The sequence below is a fragment of the Galeopterus variegatus genome, unplaced genomic scaffold (genome assembly GCF_000696425.1).
Source record: "Galeopterus variegatus unplaced genomic scaffold, G_variegatus-3.0.2 Scaffold208, whole genome shotgun sequence".
Classification (NCBI taxonomy): Eukaryota; Metazoa; Chordata; class Mammalia; order Dermoptera; family Cynocephalidae; genus Galeopterus; species Galeopterus variegatus.
In genome coordinates this window covers 777592-796661 of record NW_007726319.1, presented here as the reverse complement: position 1 = coordinate 796661, position 19070 = coordinate 777592, and the positions used below count along the sequence as shown (strand labels likewise).

At 42.5% G+C, this 19070-nt stretch overlaps 2 protein-coding genes across 7 annotated transcripts in view; one reads left to right on the top strand and one right to left on the bottom strand.

Moving 5' to 3' along the window:
• Positions 1-432: 432 nt before the first annotated feature.
• ALG11 (ALG11, alpha-1,2-mannosyltransferase) lies at positions 433-13391 on the bottom strand. Its single transcript, XM_008565839.1, has 4 exons — positions 13317-13391; positions 8721-8951; positions 4113-5044; positions 433-813 (listed from the first exon to the last, which is right to left on the bottom strand). The coding sequence occupies exons 1-4, from the start codon at positions 13358-13360 to the stop codon at positions 542-544; spliced, it is 1479 nt and encodes a 492-aa protein (XP_008564061.1). The 5' UTR covers positions 13361-13391; the 3' UTR covers positions 433-541.
• Positions 13392-14186: 795 nt separating this feature from the next.
• ATP7B (ATPase, Cu++ transporting, beta polypeptide) overlaps positions 14187-19070 on the top strand; it is a 65669-nt gene continuing 60785 nt past the window's right edge. For all 6 annotated transcript variants that reach the window (XM_008565837.1, XM_008565838.1, XM_008565836.1 and 3 more), the window contains exon 1: positions 14187-14429. In XM_008565837.1, the coding sequence (XP_008564059.1) occupies positions 14376-14429 (54 nt within the window). In that variant the 5' untranslated portion in view covers positions 14187-14375. The remainder of the gene's footprint in view (positions 14430-19070) is intronic.

The window sequence follows — 19070 nt, the reverse complement described above, 5'->3', positions numbered from 1 at the left end:
CTGCACCATGCTCAGCCAGTGAGCGGGAACCGGTCTCCACATGGGATCCGAACCCTCGGCGCCGCCGCGCTCCCAAGCGGCGCACTCTCCAGTGTGCCACCGGGCCGGCCCTGTCAGAGCAATTCTAAAGTGCTAGTCAATCATCAGTTGTCCATTTTCCTTTCAACATTTCCTTTTCTTCTAAAGTGGAAATTTTCTTTCCTGTTTTCTGAAGTACAGCAATTTGACAAGTAGGATTTAAAAAAACATGGATTACACCAAAATTCAAGATTGTTCATTTTTTCTTTCAGGTCCATATTTTTCAGAATTTGAAACAAAATATTAATCTAAAATTTTACATTTAATCTATATAAGACTACCTTTTCCATATTGGTAATTTTGCCTTTTTTCATTGAAATAAATTCGTTGCCTATATACAAACGACTGAGAACATTACTTAAGCTGGCTTTATTACAATAGGGAAGGAGTTTGGAAAAATATTTACATATGAAGATATTTAACTATTTTATATAAAGTATCTTTAATTTGTACAGACACAGCATTATTTAAATAACTTCTCCACAGATGATAGGAATGTCACTTCAAACTCATGATCAGAGAATCTGCTTACAGATGCACGAGCATTTTTTCTGATTTGGAGTCTCTTCTCTGTAGACATGGAAAGAATATGAGCCATAGTGTCAGCATAGCCTTCTTCAGTCTCAGCCAGAAATCCAGTTATATCTCCTTCATGAGCAATGACAATGTCAAGCTTTGGGCCCCCCGAATTGTGTGCAAGGATAATTGTGCCAGCTGCCATACACTCCACAACTCCTGAGAAACAAACAAAAATCATGGAGTCAAGTTTTTCAGTGTGTTCATAAGAACAAGAATGAATGAAAACTCTCAAAAATTTTAAGAGACTCATAAGAAACTTAATTAAATGTCTGTATTTCTACAAATGTGTTTATTGAACTTCCATGGTGCAAAATAAAATTAAGTTTTTTAGTTTTCGAAGCTTCACAATAATGCTGCATCATTCTTAATTAAAACAAATAGAATAGTCTACAAAAAACTGAAAAACCACAGGTGATTAAACAGAGTAGAAAGACTAGAGAATATTAGCAAGATGGCAGAATAGTAAGAGATATTAAAAGATAAAAGGAGTAAAAAAAAAAGAAAGATAAAAGGAGCAAAAAGATAACAAGCAAAATTTTAAGAGTTCAAGTTACATTATTAGCAGTAAAAAGAAAAAATGTAAACCATCTTAGTGAAGCATACTATTGCTGGTTGGTGCTTATGTTACTGTCTGGATTTGGGGCATATTTCACGCACTCGTGCCTCACTGCAGCATTAAACTCAATAGAAGTCATAGTTAGTTCCTGCCAAATTATACAGATGAGTGTATAAATTACTGTAGCGAGAATTTCTTAGCCGTATTCCTAGAGAATTAAGCCCTTCAGAAAATAAGTGACTGCTTTCTCTATTCTCTGAAGGATGGTACAGAGTTGATATCATCCTAGGCACACAGAAGAGAAGTTAAGTCATTCCAACTTTTTAACAGTGGCGAAATCCCTGCAGAACAGAATTCAGTACCTCATATTCTGTTGAAGGCTGGAGAACATCTTTATACTGAGACCTCAGTCTAATCAATTTTACCCTCTCCCTCCACGATCTTCCACCTCTCTCTATCTACTGGCCCCCTCCTATCAGCATTTAAGTTAGTTCAAACTCATAAATCAAAGTGCATGTGCACACACACATACACACACATGCCACTCATCAGGTCCCATGTCCTTCCTTAGCCACTGTCTCTTCTTTTATCTCCCTTCGCATATCAAGTTACTGAAAGCATGGCTTGTACTCCCTAATTCCACTTACCCACCTGTCACTCAATGCTAAACTCACCACAACTTGACTTCTGCTTCCATGTCTCCCTTGCGACTGCCCTTGCCTGGAACACCAACGACATCCTTACCCTCCCCACCACCTGGGCAGCATTGGAATCTGCTGCCCTTCCCTTCTTCCTGAAACGCTATTCTCTGGCTCCTAAGATGCTGTGCTCTGCCAGTTCCCCCCACCTCTCCATTTCTTCTCTTCTCCTTTGCTGGCTCATCTTCTACCCGCTCCCTGTCTGTTCTCAGCATTTTGTACTTAGGGCCCCTTCTCGATCTGCACTCTTTCCCCAGGCAATCTTATCAACATCCACAAGGTTTCAATAACCACCAGGACAAGGCCGACTCCTCAGTCTGTATTTCCAGATCAGGTCCCTCTCCTCGACTTCAGGCTCATGCAAATTACCCACTGGACAATGCATTCTTAGGGCCCACAGACGACTCAAACTCTCCATGTTCAAAACCTGGCTCATCATCTGTCCCTGCTCTTGGGTTCCCTCTCCTGGGGAAAGCCAATACCATTCACCCAGTTGCCCAAAGCCCTACGCAGTTATCTCAGTCCTCTTCCTCCATCATTTAACACATCCAGTTAATCACCAAGTCCATCCAGCGCCACCTTGGAATCTCTCCAGCGTGTTTACCTACTAAGTGCAGACCGCCGGCCCCTCCCACCTGAGTTGCTGAAGCAGCCCAACTCACCTTCCTGCCTGTCTAGTTTTGCTCTCCTCCCCAATCCACTCCCCACACTGCAGCCAGAGTGGACTTTAGGAAAGAGACAGCTTCAAAATGCAATACTTCAAATCCTTCTATCCTTTCTACTGGCTTAACCTGACCCAGGTCTTCTCTTATTGTCTTGCTGTTCCCCCTCAGACTCTGGCCACGTTGGACTCAGTTCTTTGAAGGTGCCTCCTGGTGCTCCTGTTGTCACTCCTGTCACAGTGCTGTTCTCTCTACTGGGTACTCTCTTTCCTCTCTTGCCTGGCTAACTTCTAATTATTCTTCAGGTCTCAGTTCGAGAGTCCCATCACTTTCCTGGGCAACTGTTCCTGCCTCCACAGGTCTTCATTGTTTCTCTGAGGGGCTTTCTCATGACCCGAACTTTCCTAGCATAGCAACTGGCACACTGCATGGCACACGCCTGTGTAGCCTGTTGGTACCAACAAGAGCTTGAGGCCTCTGAAGGGCAGAGATCTCCCCTCAGTCACCCAGCACCCACCCAAGTGCCTGCTGAATGCTCAGTAAGTATCTGTGGAAGGAAGAAGAGGAAGTCACACCCCATGCAGAAGGCTGGATCAACAAGTTCTTGCTGAATGACTGGGCTCAGTACTGTGCTAACTTAGGGATAAAAAGTGGATAAGAAAAATTGTAATCTTAGTAAACTTCACTTTTATGTTTTCCTGTTTTCCTCTAACACAACGCACTGGGAGGCACAAAGTAGGCACTTGAGAAATATATTCTGAACCAAATTAGACACAAAATCAAAATGTCTGCTTAACGGGTCAGAATAGACATAGCAATTTGATCTAGAATCAACAAGACAGGCTAAAGGGCAAGGAGATTTAAACTGAAAACTTATAATGGGATTTGGAAGAAAGAAGAGGGAAGGTCATTCCAATGAGTGTAGAATCAATAAAAGACCAAAAGAATTACTGTGAGAAGCCCATCTGGAGACAGTGGTTTTCAACTTTTAATGCACAATGTAATCATCTAAGCAGCTTTAGCAAAACACATCTATGTGGGCCCCATCCAGAGACTGATTTGGTAGTTCAGTAGGATTAAGGCAGGGCCCAGGAATCTGTACCAGTACACAGATGAAGATTTGTGGGGAGAGAATACATGGCAGTTAAGAGCAGGGGCTATCTGGCTTGGGGTTCACACTCTACCACTTACTTACTGTGTGACTGACCTTGAACAATTTCTAAACCTCTCTGTACCTGAGTTTCCATCTATAAAGTGGGAATATTAATAATACCTATCCAGGGTTGTAGAGACAATTGAATTAGATAATACTTGTAAAAACCTCAACACAGTGACCTGCACACAGTAAGTGGTCAATGAATATTAGCTGTTATTATTAACTACTGTCTTACAGGGTCTCAAATGAGGAAAGCAAACTTGGTGGATTAGGAGAAGAGAATTAGGACTCGATGAAGACTTCCAGAGTATTATCATTTTATCAAAAGAATCTAAAATGTACATCTCGTGGCACCAGACAAATTGTTTAAAGGCCAAACTCACCAATCCCAAAATGCTCATTCCACATGGTATGGAGACCAATTGTAGCTTCAGACAAGTAATGCTTTAATTCATCAAATGGAATGTTTATTTTAAATTCCACATCTTCTTGAACTCCTAATTCCTCAGACAGCTTTCTCAGTTGGTTTACCCTAAGTTCATCATCTTTGTTACGACAACCTCCAATGAGAACAAGTTTAAGTGAAGGAGGTGACTCAGCCACTTTTTTATTCAGCAGTTTAGCAAAGGCTCTGATCTGCAAAGGATGATTCTTTTCAGGCCTGAACTGGCCAACAGAAACCAGCAAATGTCCTGGGGTCATCTTTTTTCCATGTAAGGGAATGTCTAGAAATGTCTGCACGTCACAAGGTGGATAAACGATGTTAGTGCAATTTCCAACCTTCCACAGTGACAGAATATGGTTTAGCGTCCAAGAAGAATTGACCATGACCACATCACTGCAAGAACCAACAAGTCCATAAATAAAAGCAAATAAATAGTAGTAGATGAACTTTACTTTGCTGAGAAAAGGATTCCTGGTAATGAAGGCTGCATTATTAAATCCAACATTTTGATTCTTCACTATAGAGAGCATGTCAGTGCTGATAGTGGGATAATGAACATAGCTTCCAACTCGGCACCCCCCTATATACTTAAACAGAGGAAGTGTGAAAGCATATCCCATTGAATCAATGTAAACATCAGGAACACACTGCATCAGAGCTTCCCAGCCAAGAAAAATGGATCCTAGACTTTGGCCCAGCAGTGTGAAGTGAGGATAGAGTGAATCTTCCACAAGGTAGCGTTTCCTTAAGAAAACAAACTGCACTGGGCGAATTAATCTGATGTTAAATCTTCTGAAAGCACCTTCTAGTATCTCTTGACCACTGACGTTAACATCGCCGGTATAAACAACATAAACTGCTTCAGGATACCTAAAATAGAATGTGATAGTTAAGAATGTCATTAGTTTAGGCTAAAATCAAGCAAAAATTTATAATTAATATCTCACAATCATAAAGAAGATTGTTTTTACACTAAAAAACTGTTTTCCACTGTTTTTCATTCTTTGCATTTGAACTACTTACTCCCACCCTTTTCTGAGTTTTCCACTGCCCTACAACTAAAATGCTAGTCCTTCAAATGAGACCATGTGCTATGGTCTGCATGTATGTGTCCCCCAAATTCATATGTTGAAACCTAATCTCCAATGTGGTGGTATTAAGAGGTGGGGCCGTTTAATGAGATCAGTGCTTTTAAAAGAGGCCCAAAGGAGCTTGTCTGCCCCTTCAGCCATGTGAGGACACAGCAAGAAGTTATCTACGAAGCAAAAAGTGGGCCCTCACCAGACACCAAATGTGTTGGTGCCTTGATCTTGGACTTCCTGGTCTTCACAACTATGAGCCATCAATTTCTGTTGCTTATAAATTACCTAGTCTAAGGTATTTTGTTATAGCAGCCTAATCAGACTAAGACACTGTGTTTTCTAGTTTTTTGCTATTTCTTACACTAAGGTTTTCAAATAGAGCAAAAACCAAAAACTGATTTATAAATGAGATGTTTTCTAAGAAACACATAAAATTTTTATTTTGACAACATTCTCAGTATAAAAATGCTAATAAAATATTAATACTCATAAAAGAGTTAAAATTCACTAACAGTATCTTTAGATAGGATCATAATGCTAAAGCATTACTCAGTGTTTTTATCTGAGAAATGAAAAGGTTTTAAAAGCTAGATCTTCTGTCTGCATCACAATTAGATGTGATATAATTATAATGGAAATACCTAAAAGTATACTCTTAAGACATTTAATGCTTTAGCCTCCTTCTGTGTTATAATTATTCAAGTCATAAAACATTTATTAAACATCTATCATGAGCTGCTAGGTTCAGGGGATATAGGGATGAGAGACAGTCTTTACCCTCAAGGAGCTCAGTTCAGTGGAGAACACAGACATATAAACAGATAACTGCAAAATTGTGTGATATTGATAAAGAAAATCACATGATGCTGTGGAAGTCTAAAGGATGAGAATCTAACTGCTCCTCCCTAGACCCTTTCCCAGTCATTCTTTACCCAGCAGCCTGAATGAGACTTTCAAGATGTAAAGAGGATTGTCATCTCTGGTAGCTTAAAGATGGCCACAAATTTCTTGACACTTCTCCCACTAACAGGTGGGATCTATGTCCCCTCTCCTGGAGTAACGGTGGGTGCTGTGATTGCTTTAACCAAAAGAATATGGTAAACATGACATTGTGCTGGTCTGTGGACCCAGGCAGTAAGAGACTGGCAGCTTCTATTTCCTTTCTCTTGGAATGCTCACTCTAGAAGTCAGCTGTCACATAAGGACTCCGACTATCCTGAGACCACCATGCCGTGTGCAAGCCCAAGCTAGTCACATGGAGAGGCTGCTTGACTTACAGAGATGCCCTACAACCCCGCAGCTATTCTAGTCATCTCAGCCCAGGACTTAGATATGAGAGTGAAGAAGCTTTGAAATGCCTCCAGTCCCAATCACCTTCTGACTGCAACAGTGTGAGGGATTCCAAACAGAGCAAGTCAACCCCCAAACTATGAGAAAAAGTCTTGTTTCGAGCCATTAAATTTTGGGGTGGTTTTCATGCAGCAGTAGATAATCAGAATATCACCTCTCTACTTGTAATCCTCATATGGTTTTCCATAGCACTTACTACTAGAGTCCTGTGTGATCTGGGCCCTGCCTCCCTCTGTAACCTCCCCTTCTACACTTTCCCTTGTCCACCAGGAAGGCAGCCAAACCGGCATTCCTTTCTTTGAACAAGCCAAGCTCCCACCAGCCTTAGGGAACTCACAGTGGTTGTTCCCTCTGCTTTGAATTCTCTTTTCTCATCTTTGCTCTGTCTTTTCATAAGGCAGGTGATTCAGCATGTGGCTTAGAACATGTACATTTAAGGGCCGGCCCGTGGCTCACTGGCTGAGCGTGGTGCTGACAACACCAAGCCAAAGGTTAAGATACCCTTTAAAAAAAAAAAGAACATGTACATTTAGTGCCTCAGTTTCTTCCTCTGTCAAATGAGGATAAGAGTAACAACCTCATAAGGTTGTTATGAGGATTGAGTGAGCTAACACATGTAAAGCATTTCCAATAATGCCTGGCATATAATAAACACTCAGGAATGCAGCTATTTTTGTCATTCATAATTCAGTTAAGTGTTATCTCCTCAGAGATTTTCCCTGATCAAAGTTTCGAGTCATTCTTATATTACCCTATTTTAATTCTTTATATAGTACTTCTCACTATTTGCTGCTTTTCTCTTTTGCTTATTATCTTGTCACTTTTAACTTAAATCTAAGGACCAGGAGAGAAGGACTTGATCTACGTTGTTCACCACTTAATCTCAACTCCTAGAACAGTCCCTGATACATAGCAGGTCCCCAATAAACACTCCTAGATCAAATGAAAAGTGTACTATAGCATATGCTGAGTCAGGAAAGACTTGCAGGAATTAACTGGGGAGAAAAAGGTTACTTCAGAAAAAAGGAACATTATATGGAAAGGCAAAGATTATAGAGAGAGCATAATGTGTTCAGGGAGCTGCTCCTAGTTCAGCATACTGGAGCAAAGTATATGTGAAGGATAGGGGAGGAATGAGAAACAAAATGTGGCAAGAGCAAGATGAAAAAGTATCTTCTATGTCATACAAATTACTTGGATTTTTTTTTTTTTAGGTGGAGTATTTGTAATAGGGGTTGTTGGGGATTATGTGTATAGATATTATGAAACTTTGCCACTGCCCTCACAAGTTAGATAATGTAGAGACAAAGCTAATGCACAGTTATGAGAAGGAAAGAATAGTACTGATGAGAGTAGGGAAGGCTTCAAGAAGGTGAAAATTAAGTTGGGATTTAAGAGAATTACTGGGATTTAGGCAGTTACATAAGATAGCAGAGGAAATACAGGGGTGGTGGGCCAAGAATGTAGAAAGGTATAGCTGAGGGAATTATGTGTGAAAGCTTTGGAAGTGAATGAAGTGCATATGCCAAGAAGGAGGGTAACCATAGAGTAGTTTTGCTCATATGATAAAACAATAATGTAGCCTACACTTTACTATGCTTTTTCCTTTCTAAAAGGGAACCGTTAATATTTTTGGGGTGCAGGAAGTATGGATGAGGAAGGCTAAAACATTAAATGATGTGTAACACATATTCCTTCTAATATGGTAACTTATTTAAGACTCTCCAACTGATTATTATATCAAAATTGGAATCAATTAGATGTTTTCATAGCGATTATTCCTGTGTGCTAACACCAACTAAAAGTATTCAGGTGTAAAGTGCTCTTCAATGCTTGGTATACTTCTGTTTATTATTTAATCTCTTCTGTGTACACTCTCCGAAGGTGACTAGTTATCCCCATTAAATTATGCCATAAAAGGGCAGATACTTCCCCCTCCATTTCTTCATCACAGCAACTAAAATTCAACAGGATCTTATAAGGCAGGTGGGCATATGAGAGAAACAGTTTCTTATTGAGGAACAGTTAAAAAAAGGAAAGATAAATTTCTGAGAAATGATTTTCTAAAAATGGTTAACAGTACAGAAAATTAGCTACAAAAGATGCATACCTACTTTTTCTGCAGGGCTCTTAAGGCACACCATAAAACTCTTTCTCCTCCTCCGCCAGCATTGCAATAGGGATGAAAAAATGCAATCACCATTTGATTTTTCCCATTTTTGCTAGATGACACTGACTTTTTCTTTCCCTGTAGCAGCAGTCTGATTCCCCAAAGGACAATGACCAAACACACACATAAAGTTCCACATACCATCAGCCCAGGGAAGAATAATGAATAAAAAAACCTGAAATAAGAGGGAAAATGTAAAAATTGAAGTGATGTCCATTAAAAAAAACAAGACTATAAATTAAAGTCCATTTTTTACATATCTATTTTATATATTAGTAGAGAAGAGAATTTTTGTAGTTTGCAAGTCTGCTAACAAAATACTCAACTACTAAACTTTTCCAATTATGCTACCAAATATTCAATGCTGAAAATGCTAGTCCCTTTTAATTTCAGTCTCCATAGCATGCTAGCAATTTAATATACTTTAATCAGCAGTAAAAATCAACAGTGAGCCGCCTTTCTCCTAACTTAGTATATATGTTAAGGATTAAAAACAACTTTAACTACTAACCTAATCAAGACATGATTAGGAATGGCATCTGACCATCAAAATGACAATATATGTAACCCGAAGAAGTATGTCTTTTGAATGACCAATGTTTCATTAGCTAAAAGTCTGGTGAGATAGTAAATCATTTTTATTTTCTCACTTCAACTCAAGCAGAACAATTTCTGGGTTAACAAGAATGGAATTTGGATTTCTCCAATTCTATTTCCAGCTCTGCATTTTATTTGTTTACATGATCTAATATCACTACCTTCCCTTATGTGCCTCTGAATGAGTTGCCAGAAATCCACTAAGGCTCTACTTAATGCATGTTAGTAAGCTCATTCATAAATTGACTGTTCCAAGGTTTTCTATTACTGCTAGACTGACTGAAGCTCTGAAAAAAGACGGACCCAGTGTTGCTCATCACCACATCCCCAATGCCTGGCATAATTCCTGGCACAGAGAAGGCACCTAATAAATATTTGACTTAATGCAAAACTGTATTACTTTTTCAGATGTCTCTTACAATATATGTTAAAATAAATTTTCAAGGGACTTTTTCTTTTAGGATTGGCCAATATAGTTGGTACCTAACAATATTTTTATACCCTGTCTATACTTTATAAAGGATTTGAGGGGCTTATAAAACATGAAAGCAATAAAATACTAAAAACAAACAATGAAAATTCAGGACCAGGGAAAACATAAAGTTAAAGGTGGTGTGTATGTGGGGGTAGAGGTTGAGGGGAGACACAGATATGCAGGCTATAAGTTTGTACATAGTAGTGAACAGCAGATTGGGGGCTCTGGGCTGTTTAATGACTAAAGCAAATAGGGGATATCTTGTATAGTTACATGGTTTCGTTATCCATAAGTAGAAAACATACAAATTCTTTAGAGAAATACATATTTTATTGATATTTAGTTTTGAAATAAGTTTTTCATGTGGGATTTCCTATTGTGAACAAATCTATTACTTGAAGAGGTATTTGACTTGTTAGAATGATTTGGTCTCAGGATACCTTTATACCCTTACTGAGGACCCAATACAGCCTTTACATCAGGATTTCTTAACCTCGACACTAGTGACATTTTGGATCAATAATTCTTTGCTGTATGGGGGAGGGGGTGGGGTGGGGAGCTGTCCTGTCCATTATAAGATGTTTAGCAGCATCCCTGGCCTGGATCTAATGGATGCCAGTACCACCCTCTGAATCATGACAATCAAAAATATCTCAGATATTGCCAAATGTCATGTAAGGGGCAAAATCACCTGTGTTTGAGAACCACTGGTTTACATTGATTATATCTACCAACATTTAGCATATAAGAAATGAAAACTGAGGAATTAAAATAATTATGAACTCACTTAAAAATAATGATAAATTTGTTATAAATTAACATATATTTTTATTAAAAAGTTATATTTTCCAAACAACAATGTACTACATTTTTGCAAATCTCTTTAACGTCTGACTTAATCTTAACCAAGACAGTGTTTTCTCCTCTCTGCTTCTGCATTCAATCTGTAGTTACATGTTGTTTTGGTTGAAGCATATGAAGAAAATCCAGGCTCACTAAGATATGCAGTAGGAAAAGAGAGGAGTATATTTTAATCTATATATTTATTTTTTATATATTTCATATATATTTAGTTTTTCAGATAGTTCCCGATATTCTTCTTTGACACTATACCAAAACGGACAAGTGGCAATTTCTTAATGGTCAGTTGCAACATAGAATCTGAAACCCCATCAATGACCTTTTCATACTATTAGTTAAAATCCATTGGTCTATCTCGCACTTTGGATCTTTTACCTACCCATAATTTTGTAACACCATGAACTGATAGTTTGTCCATCATTCTCTCAAGTTAAGAATGGTGTCCCATTAAAAAAAAGTGTCTAATTCAGCTTGCAATTTAGACAATCATACTCTTATAAGAGGTTTTCCTTGAAATAGCCATCACTGGAGAAGAGCTTTATGCAGACCCTCTGCTTTGTTACATAGTATATTAAAAAGATATGTACTCAAGGGTCGAGATTTAACAAAATTAATAATTTTTACTGTTTTAGCAAGGATATTTTAAAGTAAAACTGGCTTTAGCAAGTGCATGATGGTGAAAAACAAAATGACTACTAGTGCAGTTTGGCGTCAACTGTCTTCATTCCTGCTAAGGGTTTTATCCACCATTACTTTTGCACCATCAGTGTAAGTGTCAACATACTGAAAAAGGCAAAGGTTACCTTAATATTATTTTTAGAAGTTTTGACCTTGAGGACCCACTGAAAGGGTCTTGGTTCATGGACCACACTTTGAGAACCACTGCCTTAAAGAACGAACAGAGTTGGACAGAAATGGTAAGATTTGTCATTTATTTAACATTTAGCATATATGAGTTCACAAAAGCAACTCTATATAGAACAGTTTGCTTTCTAAGGACAAGCTTTCAGAAGTGTATTTACAATGTAGCTGACCCACAGAATCTAAAAATTTTTATGACAATTCCCTCAGATGATTTAGGTGGGAAAATTTATGCGGTAGGCCTTTCAAATTGAACTATATTGCCTAAAAATCCGGGGGAAAAAAATCACATTAATGACTAAAGTTAAACCAGTCCTTTGAGTATGGTTAGTTTTTAAAAAACCCTTACAGGTTCTATAAATAAATTTTATTAAAACATCCTACAGTACTTGCACATCAAAATTATCCATTTTAGGGCCGGCCCGTGGCTCACTCGGGAGAGTGCGGTGCTGATAACACCAAGGCCATGGGTTCGGATCCCATATAGGGATGGCCGGTTAGCTCACTGGCTGAGCGTGGTGCTGACAACACCAAGCCAAGGGTTAAGATCTCCTTTCCAGTCATCTTTAAAAAAAAAAAAAAAAAAAAAAAAATCCATTTTAGAATCTGTTTAAATATAACTAAAATATGCACCATTAAATAATGTTTACCCATATTTAAACACATGGTTTTAAAAAGATAACTTTTGTCATTCATTCAGGAAACATTTATTTAGCCATTATAATGTAAAGCAGTGACTTAGGGATATACCATAGGGCAAAGAACATGAAGGCTCTGCCAATAGACTTTCCCACTCAGAATGTTTTAAATAATCATTACAGAATTTGAAATACAGAAGACAAAAATGAATAAGAAATACCTAAACTTTGGAGAGAATATATATACAGAGTACTACTATTCAGGAACCTGTTGTGTTAATTATAAATGTTCAAGTTGAACAAAAATATATAGGTGTTAAAAGAACTAGATAGGTAGAATATACTAGATCTTCTGTTTTATTAGAGTAGAGCAAGGCATTTAAAATTCATTAGCATTACAACAACAAAGGTGGAAAAAGTCTGGGAGTTTTTTCAACAAGATGTTAACAGTGGTTATCACCAGAAAGTAGCATTCGCGGTGACTTTTCCTTTTACTCATCTAATTCCTAAATTTTCTAAAAGAAACAGTATATCATCTACATAATAAGAATAAAGGTAATAATATTTAATTAACTATTCTTACATCAATCAGAAAAAATAAATCAATGGATGATCAAAGAAGCAGAGGATTTAACATAAACTTTATATCTCAGTGAATTGTGTTAACAATGGTAGTTTTAGCTGAGTTAAAGAGGAGAAACTGAGAGAAGAGAAGATCCGGTTTCTTCTTTACTGAAATGAGAGACATAACAGACTGGAAAATCATTATTGGTTCAATCATAAAGGAAAACGAAAAACGAATGTGAATACTTTATGAACACTAACTGGGAGTACGGAGAATGAAAACGCTGAAGCAGAGCGGGAAACGCGACCTCCTCAGCCAGCAGCGAGGCAGACGAAGAAAACGCGGTAAACTGAGTCTCTAAGACCTAGTCTGCTGCAGCTGGTCCAGAAGACCCTAAAGGCAAAAGACCGCTCACTGGCCTGAGAAAATATCCTAGATTCATGACAATGAAGACCATTCCCCCGCAAACTTTTGCTTCACTGGACGTACAAGTATCACCACAGAACAGAAAACGCCTCCAAGCCCACACCACCCGCTTCTTACCTCAACAACTCGCACAGACACCAACCCCCTCCAGCGGCCGCCATCTTCCGCCACCCCCGAACTCAGGAAACGTTTGACTGTTCCTCTTCTCTATTGGCTCCTAAGTAAACGTGCGCTGCTCCCCACGCCCTTATGGGCCGATTATACGTTTCAATTCGTTGCTGGTAGTAACGTCCCACGGCTTTCCAGCCAATAGAATCTGCCGAGGCGAAGACAAGTTTTCGGCGTGGCGCACACGAGTCCCGCCCCCTTTGGGCAGGACGGTAGGGGGAATTGTGCTGCGGGGGCGTGGCCTGTGATGGACAGCTGGCGCTCCCGCCCCGGCCCCCTCCCCCATGGGAGCCCCTGCCCGGGCGCCCCCGCCCCCCGCCCGTTGGAGAAATGGGAAGCTATTTCGCGTCGCGGATGGATTTTCCAGGTGCAGAGTCCACTCCCGCCGCGCGTGCGGTGTTGGGGCCCCGCCGTGCCCAGGAGTCGGGCGTAGAGTCCGAGAGGGGGCTGCGCATAGATATAGCCACGCCGCACCTTCCCCGCCCGTGGTGGGCGAGCTCTGGGTTCGGCACCTCGGGCCGGTTCGCGGCCGTTCGCCTTCCCTCCCTCCCCGGCGCACGGCTGGGATCTGAGGACCGAGTCCCGGGCGCAACGGCCCGAGGTAGCGGAGACCTCGGTAGTGGGAAAGGACGGGTCCCCGCCCTGCGGTGCCAGCCCGTCCGAGGACACCGGTCGGCCAGCAGCGTCAGGCAGGCCGGCACCGCCAGGCCCGCCTCGGGAGCGGGTGAGGGTCCGAAGCCCCCTCCCCTCGCGCTCTCATCCCCGCGCCCAGCAGTCAGGGGCACGGCGGCGCGCAACTTTGAATCAACCCCCGGGGTGAGGGCTGCGGATCCTCTGGTCCGAAACGAAGGGGCCGGTTGCCGGACCCTTCGGGTTCAAGCCGAACCGCAGACGTGCCTTCACACCCCGCTCCGCCTCCCTGTGTGTTAACACCGTGCTTCTCCCGCGCTGACCAGGTGACCTTTAGGCTCTGGGCTGGATCGGAGAAGAAATTGGTGTCTGCGGGGGATGATGCCTGAGCAGAAGAGACAGATTACAGCTAGCGAAGGGGCCAGTCGGAAAGTAAGTGTCCTTGCCGCACGCCGCGCGGTGTGCGCACACCTACCGGGGGACTTGCCTTCCCACCTGCCGTCCTTACTCGGCTCCTGGGGGTGCGCAGGGAAGGCCGAGCGCAGGAGCCCCAGCTTCAGCGGGAGTCGGGGTTTGGGAGAAGAGCACCCTTTAGAAAGGGCACGCAATCAGCGCCTGTGCAGGAACAGTTGAAAACCCAGCACTTTTCTCCTCGTTTTTCTGTTGTTAAAGGTTCTGATGCCTGAGAGGTAAACTGAATTGCTGTGTAAGAGCCCTAATTGCTTAAAACAAATTAGTTATCTGGAGAAGTTATTCCAAAGGTGCCTACAACTTTTTTTTAATAGCTATTTTGTATTCATTTTAATTGTACAATTAATACATTAATGCGGTCTCTAAAAACGCAAATAGTACAGAAATAGCATGAAAAGCAGATTTACGTTCCAGTCCTTCATGTATGTATGTCTTCATTCAGCAAATATTGAAAACTTACTGTTTCAGGCATGGTGTTGAAGGGCTGAAAATGCAGTGGTTAAGATATATAGGTGTATTTCCTCAGAGAATATTTAATTTTTTTTTTTTTTTTTTTTTTTTTTTGTCTTTTTTCGTGTCCGGCAACGGACCGCAACCCTCAGTGTCGCGCCCGTACCGGACCGGGACGGCAACGGGATCGCAACCCTCGGTGCTGCGCCCGCCCCTCGCTCAGCCAGTGAGCGGCCGGTCTGTATGTGGGATCCGAACCCTCGGCGGGAGGTCTCTTTAGCAGTGCGCCACCGGGCCGGCCCAGAATATGTAAATTTTACGTGTGTGGTTTTAACGTCTGTGTTTGTTTTACATAAATGAGATCACATGGTGTGCATTCTCCAACTTCCTTTCAATTTAACAATATTTTGGAGATCGTTTCAGTAAATGACTGTCTTACTCAGTTTAATTTCTGCACAGTATGTATGTACTATATTTATTGTTCCCTGTGGGTGAACAACATGGATTGTTTCTCTCACACTGTCACAAGTGGACATCCTTATACATGATTTTGAATGCTGACACTTGAGTATTTCTTTATGATAGACATCTTTACCTGGATTGCTGGACGGAAGAGTAGGCTGTGCCTTTCCTACAGATTTCCGAAATTAATTAATTCAGCGCCATTATTGAGTGTCCATTAGTGAAATTGGTATAGGCTCTGGTGGTATAGAACTGAAGGATAAGTGGATTAATGGTTGGACAGAGAGAGGCTGGTCCGGAGATGATTCTTCCAGTGTGATGATTCTGCATTTGATTGGGGTGTGAAGAGTGTACGTTGGTGGAGTGCACTCTCTTCATGTGCATGTGCACAGGAGGCATGTGCACAGGAAGAGACACTTAAAACCGTCTGCAGTGCACCCACCTAGAAAGGTAAATCCTTGTCCTTCCAGATCCTGCCCAAGACATGTCGCCTCCTTGAAACCTTCAGTAACTGCCCCTGCCCATGTTGATCTCACCCTCTTCTGTTTTCCTTTGATAATCTCATCAGCCAACGTTATTGAGCTTATGGTGTGCTAGGCATTGAGTTAAGCACTCTATATCGCTCCATGTGCACTCTCTCATTTAATCCTCACAAAACCCTTTGATATAGGTGTTATTTATTGTTATCATTCATTCAACAAATATTTTTTTGAATACTATGTGCCAGATATTCTAGGCACTGGGGATCTAGGTAAGTCCAAGACTCTGCCCTCAAGGAAGTTACATCTTAGTAGGAGATACAGGAAAAAAAAATGGTAAACAAATAAATAGTTTTATTTCAGGTACTGATTAGTACAGTGAAGAAAACAGAGCAGGGTGGGGACATAAAGACTGACATGGGTGGGGAGGAAGATACTATTTTAAGTAGGTGGTCAAGAATTGTTTCCCTGGGGAGGTGGCATTTAAGTAGAGACCTGAATAATTCAGGTTGCAGGGAAGTGTTTTAGGTTGAGTGTCAAAGTCCTAGGAGTTTGATGATAAGAAATACATATTTGGTCTTTGTCCCAGTTTCCTGACAGAGTTTCTAAAACCCTTGGAATTTCCTGAATGATAGGAGCTTCCTTGGTCATTCCATAGTAAGCCCCTCAACTGTACCTGAGTTTGTGCTAATGAGGTAGCTCTGGATGGACTCCTAGATAGCTTCAGGGGCCAGGCACGTGAGGGGTCTGGTGACCCAGCCTGACATGTGAGGGGTTGTCCCTTCCCTCGGGAATTGGGAGTCGGTCAGTGGAACCTGGAAGGGGGAGTGGGTGGGACAAGAGACGCAAAGGAGGGAGGCAAGACAAGGATCTGATCAAGCCTTGTTTTATTGTCTCACACAAGCTTCTTATATAGAAGTGTAAAAAAGGGGAAGTAGGGGGAGAAAAAATAAAAAAAACAAAGTTGTTCAGAAGTCTTCTCTCTCAGAATCATCACACCCGAGCGCAGCTTAGTTCTTGTGGTCGGCCAACTAGATTTTAATCAGCAGTCATAAATGAGAGCATGCAGTTTTCACAAACTTGCTAGGCCGCAGCCTCAGCTTTTTCCGTGCTCAGCCCGCCACCACTTCCTCATCAGGAAGTTGGCAGTCTGTCCTTTTGGCTCTGCAACTCAGGGGGTCATCATGAGAACACACAGTTCCCCACAAGGGGTTTGTGACTCAGCCTGTACAATGGGTTTGAAGGGTCTGTGGCTCCTAGCTTTAGCCCTAGCAATACAATTGGCTACATCGGCAGGATTCTGACGATTGCCCTAGCAATACAGCGCAGTCGTTGTTATTTTTGCTCATGCAATAAGCACCTGCAAACCCACCACCTGACATGCAAGTAGACCTGCCCATAATCACCTCCACCCAGATCCCTCAGCCAGCTCACCCTCCTCCCCACGCAGCAATCTTCACCTGAGCCCTGGCTCCCAGAGCCCCTTCCACCCAGCATGTCAGGTCACCAGGGGCCTCTGCCGGTCATGTCAGTGTCAGCTGTTGTCCTCATCTCTGCCATTGCTTCTCTCCCGTCTCATGGGCTGACCTGTCCTGTCCTCCCCGGGCTGTTGTGGGGAAGCAGCCTGAAGAAAGAGAGGTGGGGAGCGAGAGAGGGTGCGTGCAGGCAGCTCCTGCAGGACTCCTGCTGAAAGGAGGGTGAGGAGTTATGGAGTCCTAGCTAGACAGAGCTCCAGCCAAGGGGTGTTGACGTGGTTGTTGCTTTAGAGGCTGGAGAGGTCACTGCAGGTTTTGTGGGTTTTCTTGGCAGCTGACTGGTACGGGAAACTGACCCTTGACATTGGTATTACAAAGCTGTGCTCTAACCAACTGAGCTAACTGGCCAGCCCCTGAAAGCAGGTTTTCACCTCTATTGGAATCATCTAGAAGGCTGAGAGAGATCAGTGCAGGAGACAAGGCACAGCACTGCAAGGAAGCTCTTGAACAGGCAAAAGGGGTGAGATACAGTGCATGTGGGTTAGGGGAGATGTGAGATCCAGCACACAGGGAGTAGGGTGAGATCCAGTGCATAAGAGGAGGGGGAGGCGTGAATCCAGTGCACAAGGAGGGGGAACGTGAGATCCAGCACATGGGGCTGGGGGGGAATGTGAGATCCAGTGCATGGGAGGAGGGTCATGAGATCCAGCACACAGGTGGGTGGGATGAGAGATCCAATGTATGGGGGAAGGGGGAGAAGTGAATTCAGTGCACGGGGGGAAGGGGGAGCGTGAGATCCAGTGCACAGGGGGTATCCAGTGCATGGGGGGGGGGTCAGGCCCAGCACACAGGAGGGATCCAGGGCATGGAGGGGTATAAGAACCAGTGTAGGGGGGGTGCAAAACATGAGATCCAGTGCAATGGGTTGGGGTGTGACAACACTGCACAGAGGGAGGGGGGGTGTAAGATCCAGCGCATGGGGAGGCGTGAGAGCCAGTGCACACGGGGAAGAGGGAGCATGAGATCCAGTGCACACGGGGTATCCAGTGCATGGGGGGGCTCAGATCTAGCAAATGGGGTATCCAGGGCATTGGGTGGTGTGAGACCCAGCACATGGGGGAATCCAGTGCATGGGAGAGGGTCAGAAGTTGAGTAGGCTTATTTAACTTCTCTCTGCCCCAGTTTCCCCATCTGTAAAACAACCATGACCTCTGACCTCATGTTCTACCACTCCCTCGCCCTCCCTATCTCCAGCCTGTCTGGCACTCTTACTGTTCCTCAAACACTAAAGTCACTCCTTTGGTACTGTTTTTACTCATGACACTTCTGACGCCAAATGTGTGAGGACTTTCCTCACTCAGTTGTTCTTGAATGAGTGAATTATAGCATAATTTCTCCATCTTGTTTTCTCTTCAGAGGCCTCCCTGTGGGGCGGCAGTGCCCAGATGACCTGGGTCATTCAGCCTCAGTCCACAAACATGAAGCACCTTCTGTTTGCCTAGAGCAGGGGACAAGCAGGGGGATGCACAGATGAAGCGAGGTCGGCCCCCATGCTCCGTGCTGTCTACACAGTACTGCGCCCACAGGCAAAAAGGATTTGCCTTTTCTGGAGGGAAGGGACACAAAAAGGAGGTGGTGCTCAAATGGGTCTTAAGGGAAGAGCAGGCATTGGCTGGGCACACAGTAGCTTGGTAGGAAGGGTGTGGAATGTCCAGAGGATTGGAAATGGAATGATG

Bases quoted from the DNA above. Each gene is read 5' to 3' on its own strand.
- ALG11 (XM_008565839.1), bottom strand. From the start codon at position 13,360: ATGGCGGCCGCTGGAGGGGGTTGGTGTCTGTGCGAGTTGTTGAG. The intron at 8,952-13,316 runs GTAAGAAGCGGG...CTCTTATTTCAG, and splicing joins TGTCTGTGCGAGTTGTTGAG to GTTTTTTTATTCATTATTCT. The intron at 5,045-8,720 runs GTAGGTATGCAT...ATTCTATTTTAG, and splicing joins TTAAGAGCCCTGCAGAAAAA to GTATCCTGAAGCAGTTTATG.